Source organism: Xyrauchen texanus, chromosome 3 (genome assembly GCF_025860055.1).
Source record: "Xyrauchen texanus isolate HMW12.3.18 chromosome 3, RBS_HiC_50CHRs, whole genome shotgun sequence".
NCBI lineage: Eukaryota > Metazoa > Chordata > Actinopteri > Cypriniformes > Catostomidae > Xyrauchen > Xyrauchen texanus.
This window is the reverse complement of record NC_068278.1, coordinates 45,990,237-46,007,899: the sequence shown is the minus strand read 5'-3', so window position 1 is coordinate 46,007,899 and position 17,663 is coordinate 45,990,237. Positions and strand designations below refer to the sequence as shown.

General features: G+C 36.4%; 1 protein-coding gene across 2 annotated transcripts in view; it reads left to right on the top strand.

The window, feature by feature from the left end:
- LOC127628130 (moesin-like) overlaps positions 1 to 16,741 on the top strand; it is a 34,047-nt gene extending 17,306 nt beyond the window's left edge. The window contains exons 2-14 of one of the 2 annotated variants that reach the window (XM_052104833.1): positions 1,006 to 1,089; positions 4,265 to 4,360; positions 6,425 to 6,547; positions 6,820 to 6,971; positions 7,191 to 7,274; positions 7,366 to 7,512; positions 10,779 to 10,875; positions 11,518 to 11,681; positions 12,326 to 12,456; positions 12,552 to 12,712; positions 13,323 to 13,415; positions 13,560 to 13,790; positions 15,307 to 16,741. In XM_052104833.1, coding sequence (XP_051960793.1) covers positions 1,006 to 1,089; positions 4,265 to 4,360; positions 6,425 to 6,547; positions 6,820 to 6,971; positions 7,191 to 7,274; positions 7,366 to 7,512; positions 10,779 to 10,875; positions 11,518 to 11,681; positions 12,326 to 12,456; positions 12,552 to 12,712; positions 13,323 to 13,415; positions 13,560 to 13,790; positions 15,307 to 15,471 — 1,728 coding nt within the window. In that variant the 3' untranslated portion in view covers positions 15,472 to 16,741. Of the gene's footprint in view, positions 1 to 1,005; positions 1,090 to 4,264; positions 4,361 to 6,424; positions 6,548 to 6,819; positions 6,972 to 7,190; positions 7,275 to 7,365; positions 7,513 to 10,778; positions 10,876 to 11,517; positions 11,682 to 12,325; positions 12,457 to 12,551; positions 12,713 to 13,322; positions 13,416 to 13,559; positions 13,791 to 15,306 lie in introns of those variants that run through there. The other variant, XM_052104839.1, reaches the window with a different exon arrangement.
- Positions 16,742 to 17,663: the final 922 nt, after the last annotated feature.

Here is a 17,663-nt window from a genome sequence, read left to right as displayed (position 1 = left end):
CTCACCTCAATAATCAATAACATGTTTGGTAATTGTTTAGTTTAAAAGCTTTATATGTTTATCACAATGTCAATCAGACTGTAATAATAATCTGGCATCAAGAATATACTGTATATAGTATATTAAATAGGTATAAGAATTTTTCCTTAGACATCCATATTTCATATGGACTGTTGTTAATTTTTACAGAACTGTAGTTGGTTATTAAAATAACAATAAAATAAAATGTATAATGATAAACTTTAACTATCATCCTACAATCAAAATCACATTGTTTTCTGAACAGTCATTAGTAATTGTCACTTTCATCTGCAATTTCATTGTGAATGGCTGGGTTCGCACCATAATGAGAAATACAGTATCATAATTTGCTGGATAGTTTGTTATAATAGGAAGAGTGCTCTTATTGGCTGGAGTTGTACAGCTAACAGGAAGTGAGATTGGTTCAGTGTGTGTATCAGGGGCGGAGCCAGGAGTATTTCACAGGGGTGGCCGGGCAGGGGCCAGCGATCAGTCTGTGGTGGCACAGAAATATTAGTACAGTACATGTTAAGTCTTGTGCTCAAAAACGTCAATTGTGTGTGGGGTGGCCAATGGGGTGGCCAGGCTTCAGTCCATGGTGGCCATGGCCACCCTTGGCCACCCCCTAGCTCTGCCACTGGTGTGTATATTTTTCCATTCTTCCCTCTTGCTGTTTCCTTCTATTGTATATATCTTATCCAGACTTCCAGAGTGTGATCAATTGTTAAAATAGCAAGCCATGCTTAAGAGGACAAATGAACCCACGCTCAAACAACACACATAAATGCAAATAAACTTGCATGTTCACACACAACTGTTTTTCCAGCATTTTCCAGATAATATTTTAATATAATTTTTAATGTAACCATTAAAGATGTGTAAGCTGTCCATCAAAAAAGGGAATTTGTTTCCATTGCTCGTGTGTTTGTGCATTCATTCATACCTTCATTATTGTTATAATTTATCTTTTTTTTTAATTTTCAGATCAGTGTTCGTGTGACTACGATGGATGCAGAGTTGGAGTTTGCCATCCAACCTAGCACTACAGGGAAACAGTTATTTGACCAGGTGTGTGTGCATACATTTGTGTTTGCATGTATGTGTAAACATGTTGCTGTTGTTATTAAAAGTTTATTCCCAGAATAAAATGACAGAAGAAATATTCTGTTGTCATTGTCTCACCCTCATGTTGCTCCAAACCTGTGTGAGTTTCTCTCTTCCATGAAACACAAAAGAAAATCTGATGTTTGGTGGTTAGAGACTGACAGCCTCAGTCCCCATTCATTTTCATTGTAAGCAAAAAAAATACAATGAAAGTTTATGGTGACTGAAGCTGTCAGTCTCTCACATACTCCTTTCATGTTCCAAGAAAGAAAGTCATTCAGCTTCCTCATGGAACAACATGAGTGTGAGTAAATGATGACCAAATTAAAATGTTTGGGTGAACTACACCTTTAATAAAAGGGTATACTAAGTTTCCAGAAATTAACAACTCTGTGTGTGTGTGTGTGTGTGTGTGTGTGTGTGTGTGTGTGTGTGTGTGTTAAGGAAATCTCAGTATTATTCACAAACTGGAAATCCTTATGTCAGGGGGAATTCTCCCTTCATCCACCCAGCCTTTCTCTCTCTGACTCTCTCTGTTTTTCCTCAGGCTGTTATTCTGTACATTCCCCTCTTTCTCTCTACTAGTCACTCTGTCTGTCGTGTTAATGAAGCCGCTCTTTCTTAAACTTGATAATAGGCCGCTTTGTGCCTGACTAACCTTGTATGTGTATTTGTATGACTTACTTTCTTCTGTTGAACATAAGAAGAGTATTTCAGCTCTGTAGGCCCTCACAATGCAAGTTAATGGGTACCAACATTTTAAAGCATCAAAAAGCACATAAAAGCAGCATAAATGTGAACAATGTTTCTTTTTTCCTAAAAATTTTCCTCCCTGCCCAGCAGGTAGCAATATGCATGAAAAGTGTGAATCGGCAAAAACAAAATATGAATGTGAAAGTGAAAGTGGAGATTGATAGTAAATAAAAAAAGGACTTACATATTGATCTTTTTCTCCCCCACACCTATCAAATCGGTTCTGAATGTATATATTTAACCACTAGAGCCATTTGGATTTTTTGAGCAGCTTTTATGTGCTTTTGGAGCCATTCACTGGCATTGTGAGGACCAACAGAGCTGAGATATTCATCTAATAATCTTTGTTTCTGTTCAACAGAAGAAAGACATACACATGTGTAAATTATGATACTTAGAGAATTTAAATTTTTGGGTGAACTGTTCCTTTTATACTCTTGTGCTGACCATCCAGCTTTGAGACAGAATTATATTAGAGAGAGAGAGAGGATCACTTGTATGTGAGAAGCGTCACTCCTGTTTACAAAGCATATATAAACACAGCTGCTCTCCTCTCTTTCTATCTCTCCATTTGCTCTTTTCTCCACATCAACACAGTCTGGTTGGTTCAGTTGTGAGCCAGCATTTCTCAACACCTTCGCCAACATTTTACATCTCAGACACACACACACACACACACACACACACACTCTGCTGATTGGGATGGTGACTGTCTTCTCGGTTTATCAAATATGAAGGATTCAGTGTCCTGACATTGATAGCATTTCTTGAATGTTCCACCCCTCCCTGAAAGCTAAATACATACTAAATACAGAGGTTAAATCACTGCAGGTCACCAAGACCGTGTACTGTTTGTAGCACTAGTAGTTGTTTACATAGTCTATAGAGCGCAACTGTGCCTGTCCACTTTTTTAGCTGATTTGGTTCCAGAAGCATTTTTCCCTTTATTTTCTTCCATAGTGATTTCATAAAATCCCTCAGAAGAGTTCTATGCCAATTGGACAAAAAGACAAAGGTACAAGACTTTGTACTTAATGTTGAATTGTGAACGATGTAATCAAATAAAAATAAAAAATTACAAAAAATATATGGCAAATTACAAAACCATTTATTCAAAGTTGTTGATTAGAAGGATAAAAACTGTATATTTAAATTTAATTGCAAAATATTCAGATAAATGCAAACATATTAGTAGTTTAAAAGTGTTGGGAGACCGATGTTTACAGTGCATGAAGGTGGGCATTTTGTTTGCTGCAATTCTTTGATTGGTGGATCTTTCTCTGCTGGATTCTTTACCAGAAATTCTGCTATTTAACAAAAATAAAAAAGGAAACTGATTGCTTCAACTGAAGCATATACCATCAATTGACAAATTTGGAAGTCATAGTAGGTCTGTATTTTAAAGGTTTAGAAGTTAAAGTTAAAAATCAATTTGCCTATGGAGAAAATGAATGGAACCAGACAGTTGTGCTCTATTGGCATATCATGTGAGCTCCACTGTGTGCACTCCCATTGATTGTCATTGTATTAAACTCTGCTCAGCTTTGAGGTTTTAGAGAGCGGGCATGTGGTTGATGTTAGCAAAATGTCGGAAGTCAGCAAAATGGCTGAAAACGCTTTCAAATATTTTAATGGTTATATTACAAATGATTTAGGCTATACAACTATTATTTATCAGATACAATAGGCTATAAGACTGTTATTCATTAAATACAATATCAATATTTAAACTGATAGTAAAGATTGATTAGCCCCTCCACAACTTATTGTATTGTATTTCTTGACACTATCTGTAGGAAGGGAAAGTAAAGTAAAGTTAATGAAAGGAAAGGGAGGGGGTGGGGTGGGGGTCAGGATTGGGGAAAATCGCAAGCCAGATTCAAACTTGTGTTGCTCGCATGATCACCATAGATTTATATGTTAGTCAAGGGTAGTTTAAACGCTAAAAAGACAGGACCCATACCAAAGTGAAACATACAAAAGCAAGCACATAAACTGTTCTGGAGTCAGTCAGTACATGTACATGCACTTTAAAAGTTTGATTTTTTTAAATGTGCTGAATGATTGTACAGTATATGTTCGTGTAATCTCACCTAACACAGTGCTAATATTATATTAACAGTCAATTACATCAGTCCATCCAGTAATTCTTTCAGCATCCCTGCTCTAACTTCTTTTAGTCTCATTCTCAGGTTACTCTATTACAGGCAACAAGACAAACCTCTCTTCCATTTTTTCCACACTATATGACCTTGTAAAATCTTGTTTAGATGAGTGTTCTATGGCTGTGATTTTGTTTTTAAACACCCATTTGTTAAAATATGTATGTTTGTTTGATCTTGGTGTTTAAGACAATTGAGTATGTGTTTAAATGTGTTTATAATAGGTTGTAAAAACCATCGGTTTAAGGGAGGTGTGGTTTTTTGGACTGCAATACCAGGACACCAAAGGCTTTTCCACCTGGCTTAAACTCAACAAGAAGGTTTGTGTATAAACGTGTATGCATGTATGTTTTGTCTGCAGAAGTTGGCTAAATCTGAATCCTTTTGGGATACTAAGAATGTTTTCATTTGGAAAAAGAATGCATAGTTAAATTAGAGGTGCACTCCGTAACTGTTGTCGTGTCAACTTGGACTTATACTGACACCTAGTGGCTTGGATGCAGAATAATTTAAAATCAATAGTTTTCAGTTTCAGATGCCATTGTATAAATTCAGTATTCACAGTCTGCCATGATTACTTTAATAAATGAGTGAAAGTTTCAAATAACAGGACAGTTACTGAGATTATGTGCATATCATGTGATTCTAACATAGCAGCCCCCATGTGTGGACCCTCTCCATGTAGAATAAAACCGCTTTTATAAGGTTACTGATATGACTGGGGTAGGGTTGGTTTACTTAGGCGGTACTAACGAAGTATCGCGATACCAAAAAAAGTAAAACAGTACAATTTAATCTTGTTGCTAATTTTGGTACCATGCAGTCATTTGCTAAATTATTTGAGATTTGAAGAATTTGTGATGATATCAGTGATAATTTGAAAACAAAATACATCTGGATATGGCAAAATGTGATCATTAAACAGCAGAAGGATGTAATTTAATTAAATATTATACAGTCACATGTGCTGCATGCAACAGAATTCCCACACACGGCTGCATGCATGTGCAAACACTCACACAAACTTAACATACACTGGTGCTTAATTTTTGAGCAGTGTGTTTGGAGTAAAAACGGCTGTTAACACTTACTCTAGGTTCACACATCCTCCGTAAGGACCCCATAAATAACTTTATTTCCTGTTTCTCGTGGAAGAGACGTGGCCATGCCACCCACGGAGGATGTGTGAACCCGGCGTTAAAATATTTCCTCGGGTGCGGCTCGTAGATTTCAGCTCGAGAGTCATGACGGGAGTAGCCCAACATTAATAGAAAGCTTGAAATAACTAACCCGAAAAACAGGAAGAACTCAAAAGTCTGACAAAATAAAAGTCCCGCTACCATGAAAGCGCTATTCAAATGAATACGTGAAATTGAAGAGAGAAAAGTATAACTACTGTATAAAAATGTAATATTCCAAAAGTAGCAATAATACATCTGTAAGCAATATCACAAATGCAAGCAGCCTTGTGCCACAAGTAATCAGATAATTTTTTCATGAATGTTTTCATTAATACTGTAAAGCTCTGATGTGAAGCATTTTATTTTACCCAAAAATTTTTTTGGTAAAATAAATAATAATAAAAATACAATTATTAGATTTTTATTTGATTAAAATTATATGTTTCAATTTGATTAAACACCATTTGATCATAACATTTAATAAAAATATTTAACATGAATTCCAGAAAATGTTTAATGGAAAACATCGGTAAGACTTAATGCAATTTTTTTAATCAAGTTGAAGCCACAATTTTGGTATCTGAGCAACCCTAGACTGGAGTCTTCATTTTAATGCTAGTGTTCATGATTTCCTACATATATTGCAAAATTACAAGTCATATTTTTAGGAGTTAAACTTTATTAAGTCAGAAAAAAATTATTGAGTGTACTCTTAAATGTTTATTTTTGTTAATTCTAAAAATGCTAAATGTTTTCTTTTAGGGGTAGGGTTATGGTTTGTATATAGTAATTGTAATTAGCTTTATATTAAAGCAAAAAAATAGAAGTATATGGTATGTTCCATTTTGATTGAAATAGCTAGATAATGCATGTACATGATCGCTGATAGTGGCCCAGAATTCCCATCAGCACTTTCATAAGCCTTCAATAAGTGAAACCTGCACTAATTAGCCTTTTTCAGTTCTGTCTTCCCTTTTTTTCATGAAGAAGTGTGACAAATATACCCAACCTTGAAATTGACCTCTCTGTGTCTTGTAGAGTCTCATGTTAATTAAAAATACAGAGAAAAGAGATGAAAGCCCACTTGTACAATGAGAGACCGCTGAAGGTGACCTTCGATAATGCAGGATGTTAAAAGGCTGGTGGAATTAGCGAAACTGTCAAATCAAGGTGACCAATTCTGTGCCATTCCTTGTTGTCTAGGTTACAGCTCAGGACATCCGCAAAGAGAGTCCTTTGCTGTTTAAATTCCGGGCAAAGTTTTATCCCGAAGACGTTTCCGAGGAGCTGATTCAAGAGGCGACTCAAAGACTGTTTTTCCTTCAGGTGTGTATATTTGTAAATGTGTTTATTGTTGTAGTACACTCTCTAGTGCCATCACTGGTCTATAGCAACCTGTGATATTTACATTACTGTACTCTTTTGTGCAAAGTCAAACATGTATAGTCATAAATAGTCTCATAGAACATGTGTGCATTAGAGTGGACAAAAATGAATGCTGAATGTATAACAACACAACCTGGTGGTCAGCGAGGGAATTGCACTATCTGATCCACTTGAAGGTAAAAATTAAAGCATGCCTGCTTATTGTGTTTCAGGTGAAAGAGGGGATCCTGAATGATGATATCTATTGTCCCCCCGAGACCGCTGTGTTGCTGGCGTCGTACGCAGTGCAGGCCAAATACACAGACTACAACAAAGATGCTCACACACCTGGATACCTGTCCAGTGAGAAACTGCTCCCACAGAGGTGTGTTTTGTTATGTTTTTTTCTAATCTGACAATTTTGTTTGTTAGAAAATGTCTGCCAAAGAACAATTTAAAGACAACATGAAATTAAAATTGACCCTATTAAATTATTTAATAAATGTCTCTGTGCACAATTTATTCTAAAGAAAAAAAAAAGTTTTAATAATCTTTATAACCCATTATAGATATTAATTTGTGTGTGTGTTTTAATATTCTACAGAGTTCTGGAGCAACACAAGCTGAATAAGGAGCAATGGGAGGAAAGAATTCAGGTCTGGCACGAGGAGCACAAGGGCATGTTGAGGTACATACACACACATACCAATGGAATGTGCTCTTTTCTGTGTGGTATCGCTGATTGTAGTGACTTGTATCTGTGTGTTTGCATGTTTCAGAGAGGACTCTATGATGGAGTATCTGAAGATAGCTCAGGATCTGGAGATGTACGGTGTGAATTATTTCAGTATTAAGAATAAAAAGGGATCAGAGCTCTGGTTGGGAGTGGACGCCCTCGGACTCAACATCTATGAGCAGAATGACAAGTAATTATTTAGTGCTTTAGAAACATGTTACGAATATACAGTATATATACAGTACAGTTTAGAAGTTGATTTTTCACTTCACTTGTTCAGATGTGAAGTCTTTAGAAAGTTAAAGGGATAATTCACCCTAAAATGAAAATTATCTCATCATTTACTCACCTTTATGCCATCCCAGGTGTGTATGACTTTCTTTTTTCATCAGAACACATTTGAAGAAAAATAGAAAATATCTAAGCTCAGTAGGTCCTTAAAATGGAAGTGGATGGTGTCGCATACATGAGAGGGCAAAGTTTACGCAGTCTTGTGTGTGCAGCTGCATCTCTACATTAGGGGAAAGTGGGGCTAAGCCCTGTCATAGGTGGCGCTGTTGTACAAATTGCATGGCGTTATCATACGTTTATTTTAAGAAATAATATATTTTCCGCAACTTAAACGTGTTTTATGTTCATTATACAAGAAAAAATTATATTCTTTTGATAAATTCTGTTATTATTAAGTTACGTTGCGTAAAAGCCATTTAATCGTTCTCATTTGCTATGCGTGGGGCTAGCCCTTCATTCTTAATGTTAATCAACGGATATCTGGAGAACGTCATACGCATGTGCAACGAGCATTTAACAATGGCCTGAGGGGCTAGTTTGCCTTTGCCCCTGAGCCAATAAAAAGCTTCGATCATACTGTATTTATGTCAAGCTGTTGACATGAGCATCGGAAGTTACCGGGTGCAGAGCACACCTGCACAATAAACTTAATTGGTAAGTTTTAAAAGCTAATTTGTGTCTAATGTGCTGCTGGATGGATTAGTTAAAATGCACCGTTCATCATTTCAAGGAATTGTATGCCTTTGCATTGAGGTGTTGTTTTGTTGATCCATATGTTTTTATTAGATTACAATGACTGATAAATATTGGAAGTCATTGTTTTGTTATGCTGATCATCAGCGTTCTTATAGTTTTGGATTTTTAATTTACTATCTACTGTTTTATATTCAATTTGTCATTACAATTTTGTTATTTTTTGTTAATTTTCACAGTTTGTCTGTTAGTTTTAGTTTTCTTTGTTTTTTAATTTCAGTTTAGTTTTAGATTTTATTTTAGTTTTAGTGGGGTTTTTTTTAATGGCTGCCAAAGCTGAGCGTTTACTGGTGTAATTTAGTCTTGTAAATTAGCAGTCTTGTGTAATGTCTGGTGGTATTTTCATTTTTAATGTGTATATATAAAAATATAGGGTGAATATGGATAAAGTGACAAAGGACATTTAAGCTTGATCCACATTGTATCATATGTATCATAAATGATTATAAATCATTACTAAACTAATCTTTGGGGAGTATACAATTAAATGGATAGTTCACACAATAATATTCTCTAATAATTTACTCACCCTCATGCCATCCTAGATGTATATGAATTGCTTTCTTCTGCTGAACACAAATGAAAATTTTTAGAAGAATATTTCAGCTCTGTAAGTCCTCACAATTCAAGTCAATAGGGACCAAAACTTTGAATCTCCAAAAAGCACATAAAGGCAGCATAAATGTAAGGCAAATGACTCCACTGGTTAAATCCATGTCTTTAGAAGCAATATGGTAGGTGTGAGTGAGAAACAGATCTATATTTAAGTCCTTTTTTACTGTAAATCTTGACATCAGCAGTCTCCTTGGCAATCATAATTTCAAGCTTGATTATATTTCCAGCCCCATCTAACACTCTGCGCACTGTACTCATAAGTGTAATCAAGCATAAAATCATGATTGTTCCCGTAGACTGCAATTGCAAGATGTACAGTGAAAAAGGATTTACATTTTGGACTGTTCTCACCCAAAACAGATTGGATCACTTCAGAATTCATGGATTAAACCACTGGAGTCTTATGGATGACTTTTATGCTGCCTTTATGTGCTTTTCAGAGCTTCAAAGCTTCAGAACCCATTTATTTGCATTGTATGGACCAACAGAGCTGAAATATTCTTCTAAAAACCTTAATTTGTGTTCAGCAGAAGAAAGAAAGTCTTATACATCTGGGATTGCATGAGGGTGAATAAATGATAAGAGAGTTAAAATGTTTGGGTCAACTATCCTTTTATCTTTTTGAGGTTTAAAATTGTGAGTGGTTTAAAAAAGGTGATTTTACTTTGAAATGAGTGGCAGAGCTCGTTTCATGACCACTGGTGGGAAAATCAATGGTAAAGAATTTCTTTACCATTGATTTTCCCACCAGTGTGTGTGTGTGTATGTATATATATATATATATATATATATATATATATATATATATATATAAAATCTCTAGAGAATACTTTTTCCTCTATCCAACTTGACCAGTAGGCTCTGCTGCTTAAACACACCTGGGATTTTATCACAATATGATCTTCAAAGTTTCTTCTTCCCAGTATCGAATATGTCTTAATTGTTTTCTTTTGACTAAGGTAGAAGACATCCTAAGCTTTCTTCAAAAGTATACTCTTAGGTTATGTGTCGTTTGGATCATAATTAAAAAAGAAAAGTGCCAAGAAAGAACAATTTCCAAAATGTGCCCATTTTCACCATATTATGTTGAAAACTAAAGTTAATTTAAGATAATTATTATTTAATTTTTGTTTGTTTTGGAGTTATGAAAAATTATTTTAGTTAGTTTTTATTAACTATAATAACACTGCTGTTCAATCAAGTTAATGAGATGATATGCACACCCTTTGACAATTTGCCTATTTGTGATTTACTTTCACATTTACTTGAGCTTTTTGACGTGGATGTGCACGTCAGTGGTGTTTTGTGCTGAGATTAAATCATTAGGAATGCTTGTGGGGCATCGTGTTCAGAGGTTGCGCTAGAAAAAAGTCTTTATTCGTCACTCTCTGACATGATCTTTTTTTAATCAGTCATACATTAATTATGTCCTAGGGCATTGAGGGACGTAGCATCCATTATAAGGCACATAATAGTTAAAAAGTACTTAAATATTGATATTTTTTGCAGCAATAGCATCCGTTTAGCTTTAGAAGACTCATTTAACCAGTGGAGTATGGATGAAGTTTATGCTGACGGTCTTCTTTTTGGAGCTTCAAAGGTCTAATCCCCATCCACTTGCATTTTAAGGACCTACTGAGCTAAGATATTTTTCTTAAAATGAAGAAAGTCAGTCATGCACACCTGGGATGGCATGAGGATCGGATGAGACAATTTTCATTTTTGGGTGAACTAACCCTTAAGTGAATATCTAGTCAAAAATGAAAGGCTGACTCACTTTATCTCCTCTCTTTTCAGAATGACACCTAAAATTGGTTTCCCCTGGAGTGAGATCAGAAACATTTCTTTCAATGATAAGAAATTTGTCATCAAACCCATTGATAAAAAAGCCCCGGTAGGTCAAACTAATTTTCCTGATGTTTGATCACTCATTGTTTTTTAATTCTCAGTAAGCAGGGTCTAGATAAGTGGATGGTTGTTATTTTGGGTACTTGTTTTTAATGTAAACTAACTCTGAGAAAAACTCACTCTAGGGGCATTTGGGGATGTCCTCAATTGAAAATTGTACTAATAAGCTAAAAATGAGTTATAAAATTCTACAAACTAGAAAGCTTTCATTCAGGGTTATGGTGTGGGTTTGGGTCAGGGTTAGTCTATAGTACCGGTAATCATAATTAGCTTTATATAAGTACAGTAGAAGTCTGGAATTTTCCCATTTTGATAGCCAAGTAAATGTGAGTGTGTGTGTGTAAAGCAGTACAGTGACTTAATGTTTGACTATGTGATTTCAAATATGATATTATGTTGAAATCACGGTGTACACCAAAGGCTTTCCATTGTAGCAGCACGTCTGTCTTTGTTTCACTTTATCGACAAAACAAAAAATAATCTGGTGATGTATCACTGATTTTATTAATCAGTATTTCCTGTAGCTCTTGATCCCTCTCACTTTGTAATATTCATCTATTTCTGAACACAGTTATCTCTTTCAATCTGTTCTGAACTCTAAGGGAGGTTGATCTCTCTGTCTATGCAGGACTTTGTGTTCTATGCCCAGCGTTTACGCATTAATAAGAGGATTCTGGCATTGTGCATGGGGAACCATGAGCTTTATATGAGGCGCCGTAAACCTGACACCATTGAGGTCCAGCAGATGAAGGCACAGGCCAAGGAGGAGAAGAACAATAAAAAGATGGAAAGGTGAAAGAGAGAGGAACACAACACAAAGGCTCTTGCAATTGGGTCAAGATTGTGTTTTATCAAGTACTGCGTTTATTAAGACACATTACTTGGAATAATTGAAAGTTTGTTTAGAGATGTCGCTCAGCAGAAGGAGGTATTTAAAAGTTTACCTATTTGTTTTTATTGATTTTATTTAAAAAAACATAACATTCATAGCATGAGGCACTAGAATAAAAACGTGAGTTGCTACACAAAGACTAAAGACATTCTACTGTGTGTGTGTGTGTACCTGGTGGGTGGTGCTTTTCAAGATTAGGGAAGCACAGATCAATCAACGATACAGAGATTTTTTATGTTGTTTTTTGATGTGTACAAATATATGTATATATATATATATATATATATATATATATATATATATATATATATATATATATATATATATATATTTATTTATTTATTTTTATTTTTTATTTTTTAACTATTCTACCTCAATAATCAGCTAGTAGGTCGTTGGAACATTCTGCCCATCCCTAATAAATGGTTTGTTGTATGTTGACATTGGCTAATTGTTTACAACTGGGTGCTTCACAGTGCCTGAAAAGCACATTTCTCTAATACAAGTGGCTTTTGTGTGTATAACCCTTACACACACACTGTAGGGCCATGCTGGAGGATGAACGTAAGAAGAGAGAGCAGGCGGAAAAGGAGAAAGAGAAGATTGAAAAAGAAAAGGAGGAGCTGATGGGTAGACTCAGACAGATTGAAGAACAGACGAGAAAAGCTCAGCAGGGTAAGATTGAGTGATCATTAGAGTGAGATTTGCTTATCTATCATTCATTCATGAATTTTTCCTCAAATTTGTATTATGTATGTGTTTGTGTGCAGAACTGGAGGAGCAGACCCGCAGGGCATTGGAGTTGGATGAGGAGCGTAAACGCACTCAGGGGGAGGCGGAGCGTTTGGACCGAGAGCGTCGCCTAGCAGAGGAGGCCAAAGCAGCTCTGCTGCAGCAGTCTGAGAGCCAGCTGAAGAACCAGGAGCATCTGGTCAGTTACCATGACAGCCAAGCTACACATTACCAGCCACCATAGCTGCAAAATTCTTGTCACCATGACTAACAACAACACATACAACCGCTCTACATGCAGTAGGTTACTGTGGTGACCACACTTGTACCTCTGAGAGGGTGGAATCAGCTGTAACCATGGTAACTGTAGGAGTCAAATGAAATTATTGTTCAAAGCACTAGATGGCAGTGTGCACCAGTGGTGTGGGTGTGGTCACCTGTTAATTTAGCTTGTTATTTAAACTTCCCATGGGGTTGTATCAGGACACAGGTGGCGGGAACATATGGTTCTTACCATAGAGCAACGTGTTTTACTCTGTAAGAGATATATATAGATTCATTAAAAAGACAGCAAAGGAGTTGAAATGAATATAGATGTGTGGACATTGTTTATTACGAACTATGCGTAAAGAACATCTTACCACCTGGCCCTGGCTTATAGGAAAAAGCCACTACAGTAACAAATAAAATTACTGTATGAATCTTCCAAGAGAACCAAATGCAGTCTGACCACAGAATATAGGACAACAACAATTTAATGTGTTTTAAAATGTGTGTGTGTGTGTGTGTGTGTATGTGTGTGTGTACAGGCAACTGAACTGGCTGAGTTAACGTCCAAGATTTCTCTGCTTGAAGATGCCAAAAAGAAGAAAGAGGAGGAAGCAATGGAATGGCAGCAGAAGGTAAATGTGGTTTCTTATAATTTCAGCAGACATGATGCAAAAATAACATGAAAGTGGTGTGATTTATCGCTTGGCACCTTGTGAGACTTTGTCAGGATTTGTCAGGGGTTTGTGTGTTGATCCAGTACTGTGTGTCCACTGCAGGCCACCATGGTGCAAGAGGACCTGGAGAAGACTAAAGAGGAGCTGAAGAATAAAGTGATGTCGGCCCATGTTGCAGAGCCCGTTCACGGTGAAAACGATAATGATGAGGGTGATGAGAGCAGCGCCGAGGCCAGTGCTGAACTCACCTCTGAAGCGGCTTATCAAGACAGGAGCGAGGAGGAACGCATGACAGAAGCAGAGAAGAACGAACGAGTGCAGAAACACCTGCTGGTGAGAGAGGAAACTACACATACACACTAGAGGCCCAGACATACCTCATACAAAATCGAACAACGAATGGGTGTGACGACATTTAGAACAAAATCTGGCCAAAAAGGTCTTTTTACATTTGATTTGGTGGTTTGCAACAGCTCTCCTGGGCGAACTTTTAGGAAAACTTCTATGCAGCTGCTAAACAACACCTTCTTACTGCCATTGGCCACATCAGCGAGTATAGTTATTAGCGAGCTGGTGCAAATGTACTGTACCAACATCTTTACAATCGTTCGCATGGAGACATTTGACCATGTCATGCGATGTTTTTTATTTTTATTTATTTAATTAGTCTAAAGAAGGAATCAAATCTATTCAAATACTCTCAAGAGCCAATTCACTTATGTTCCATCTGCAGTGAAAGCCATTCACACATCTGCCCAAAGTAAGATATGCCTCTCTTGTCATTCTTTTGTCTGTATTCTAACATTAATACTCTTTTATACATCCATCTTTGCAGTAGTATCATTGTTATCATAAATTACAATAACAGACTGTAATCAGCGCATATTATCGCCACGTATAGTGTGTTAGTGCATTAGCGTCATGAATTCAGAATGTAAAAAAGACAAATTAAAAATATTCTGTGGCATATATATTATTTTAAATTAGAGTGGTTAAATCAGCATCTTTTTCTGAGCTCATGTGAATTTTACTCCTAGAAAGAGGCATAAAGTCATTGGTAACACATTTTTAAGGTTTTACATGGAACGCCCTCATATTTAAATGCTTCTCTAAGCGCCTCCCACAGCGGAGAGGCCAGTGTCTGAATGTTTGCAAATAGTATGTTGTTGCTCAGCAGTTAAGAACTTATTTTTTCCCCTGAACGAAGAATGAAGATGAACTTCTACGGAAGTATATCGAACCTTAAAGCTTGCATGACTATTTTTTGCTTGTTTTTACTAGTCGACTAGTCCTCCTGAAATCTAGTCAAGGGGTAGGTCAATGTTTTCCTTATGTAAATTATTCTACATACACTGTGAAGCATCGGCAGTCTTCGCTGTTTCTGACTAACAGAGTATGTGAGTACAGAAAGTACCTTTTCAGCTGAGATAATGCTGGTAAGAAACAGAGCATGCATATATCTGTTGGAAGATTGATGCTCTGTATATTGTCATGAACCGTGCAAAAAACAGATATGTCCCGCTCAATTCAGCCTGTGGGCGACACTTAATTCATTTCAGAGGGATTCCCAATACATCGGGTTTCACTTGTAACATGCTCTGGGTTCACTTTACTTTCACATGAATTTAATTTCAAACATATTTGGCAAAACCTGGCAGTGACAAACAGTTACAATGGTTTGAAGTTTGTGATTCCCATTCATTTGCACATACAAATGAAAATTAATTCATGTGATCCATGACTAGTTGACAGACCCAGCACACTGACCAGTGGCAGAACTTAGTGACTAGAAATCAAAGCCGCCTATTATTTTTCTTGGACTGACGCTCTTTCTCTCTTTATTTCACAGGCTCTTACTTCTGAGCTTGCTAATGCTCGTGATGAGACTAAGAAGACCCAGAATGACATCCTCCACGCAGAGAATGTACGAGCAGGGCGTGACAAATACAAGACGCTTCGTCAGATCCGCTCTGGAAACACCAAACAGCGAATCGATGAGTTTGAGTGCATGTAATGTACCACAATAGGCCAACAGGGGAAGCTACAGCATGTCTTTCATGTCATACCTGCAGAGGAACTAAAGTACCCACAACGCACCACTCCAACAGCCTGACCAGGCAGAAAAATAAAGCCAAATATAGAATAATGCTGCACAGTCCCTTTAATTCAGGAGTAGTGTTTGGGTTACTGCATTATAATAAAGGGAGATTTATTTTTTGCTTTGTGTTTTGACTGGGATGTAGCTTCTTTATTTGAAAACATATTAAAGGTTTGCTGATGAGCTGAACTTAGGGGGAGCAGAACTGGGATCAATTTTAGTTTGAATTAAAGCATCAAAGCATTCAAGTGTTTAGTGATAAATTACATTTCAAAAACACTCCAGAGAGATATGGCATAAACCGAGTGGACCAGTCGTAAGCCAATGTGCCAAGACCGCAAATCAAATAAGTATAGTTGTCAAATCATAACTGCACAGTGCCATTGTGATAATAACTTGGCTATGAGAATTAGCTTTAACATTCTGAGCCTTTTCTAATAAGAAAACTACTACATATTTTAAAGCACACGCTTCAGCATATGGCTACCTGCCCCATCAACCACTCTGCCAAACAAACGTGTGAGTGTGAGATCCTGGTTGTCAATTTCTTTAATACTGTAGTTGCTCTCAGCTGCGGGTTTGTGGCTGCTCCCTGTTTGTGCCTTTCCACTGGAGGAAAGAAAGAAAATATCAAACTGTATTTTTAGTTTACTTTTAAATCCTATTCATATTTGAAGCTTTTTCAAAAGAAGAGACCGTTTTGATGTTTTTGAGGCATTTGAATCCTTTTTGCAGTATTATTTTGAAGAATCCTTTAATAGAATGATAGTTAAAAACATCTTCTGGGATTACATTTCTCCCTTTATTTTTTAACAGTATTTACTCCGATAGTGTACGCAATTTTAAAAAGCCCTGCACTTGTAGGTATTGCCTTGGTTGTTTTTGTAATCTAAATTAATGTAGCAATATGCTGCAATGAAGCAATATGACATGACCCCAGCTGCTTTTGAAAAATTTATTTTTTATTTGAATTATCAGAACTGTTTTGATATACAAGAACATGGTCTCTTTTAAGCTTGTTCTTGTCATATATAGCTTTCTTGTTACTTGAGCGACATGACATTATTCCGAATTCCATGTTTACCGCTCTTAGGCCGCAGGTGGCTTTTTCCTCAGCTAATCACAGAAAAGATTGCTGCTTATGTTTTCATTGCAACTGTCAATAAAATATTAAAAACATGACCAATTCATTGCTCAGTTTTGTTTATTATTTAATCTGCTGCCTCTATATTTCCTCACCTGTGCTTCATTTGAGATTTGATGGCCTGTGTAGATTATGGACTGGGAGAAATAATCAAACAGTGATAATGTGCTCAGAAAATATTATGAGATGCTCATGATTGAAATTCCTATTGGTGCACCTGGGCTTCAGGTGACTTCAATCATCAAACCAGCAGTGATGTCCTTACCTGCAATGGGACATATGCTGTGTTTGGAATGGAATACATGCACACTGTTTACTGCCTACTATTTGTTTTTTCATTAGTATGTGAAATCGAATACATTTAGCAAAAGATAAACTTTTTGAACAGAAGTGCGCTACATTGTTGCCACATGACCTCATCGCTTTGTATGCTGAAATTAGCGAGTTCGGTCCAGCGCACTCAATTGTGAGATACTGCAGTGCGTCCTGTATCCCACAATGTGCTCAACAACTTCACCTTACATTTCCAGTGTGATGAATGAACCAGAATATCAGATTTTAAAAAATATTATTTAATTGTACTGCCAACATTTTAACTCACTCAAAAATGAAAATTCATAATTTTCTCATATATTAAATATTAAATATTTCAGCTCTGTAGGTCCATACAAAGCGAATGGTGACCAAAATTCTGAAGCTCTCAAAAGCATGTAAAGGCAGCATAAAAGTACCTAAGTAGTGTAATTCCTTAAAGAAAGAAAGTCATACACATCTAGGATTGCATGGGGTGAGTAAATTATGAAATAATTTTTATTTTGGGGTGAACTATTATTCCTTTAAGCCAAACCTTAACTTTATTTTACATAGATATGTAAGCACAGGTAAGGATAGGAAAACAGGAAATGGGGTGGAGTGATTACTTTCATAATACAATATCTGAGGTTTAGGGAATAAAACGACAATA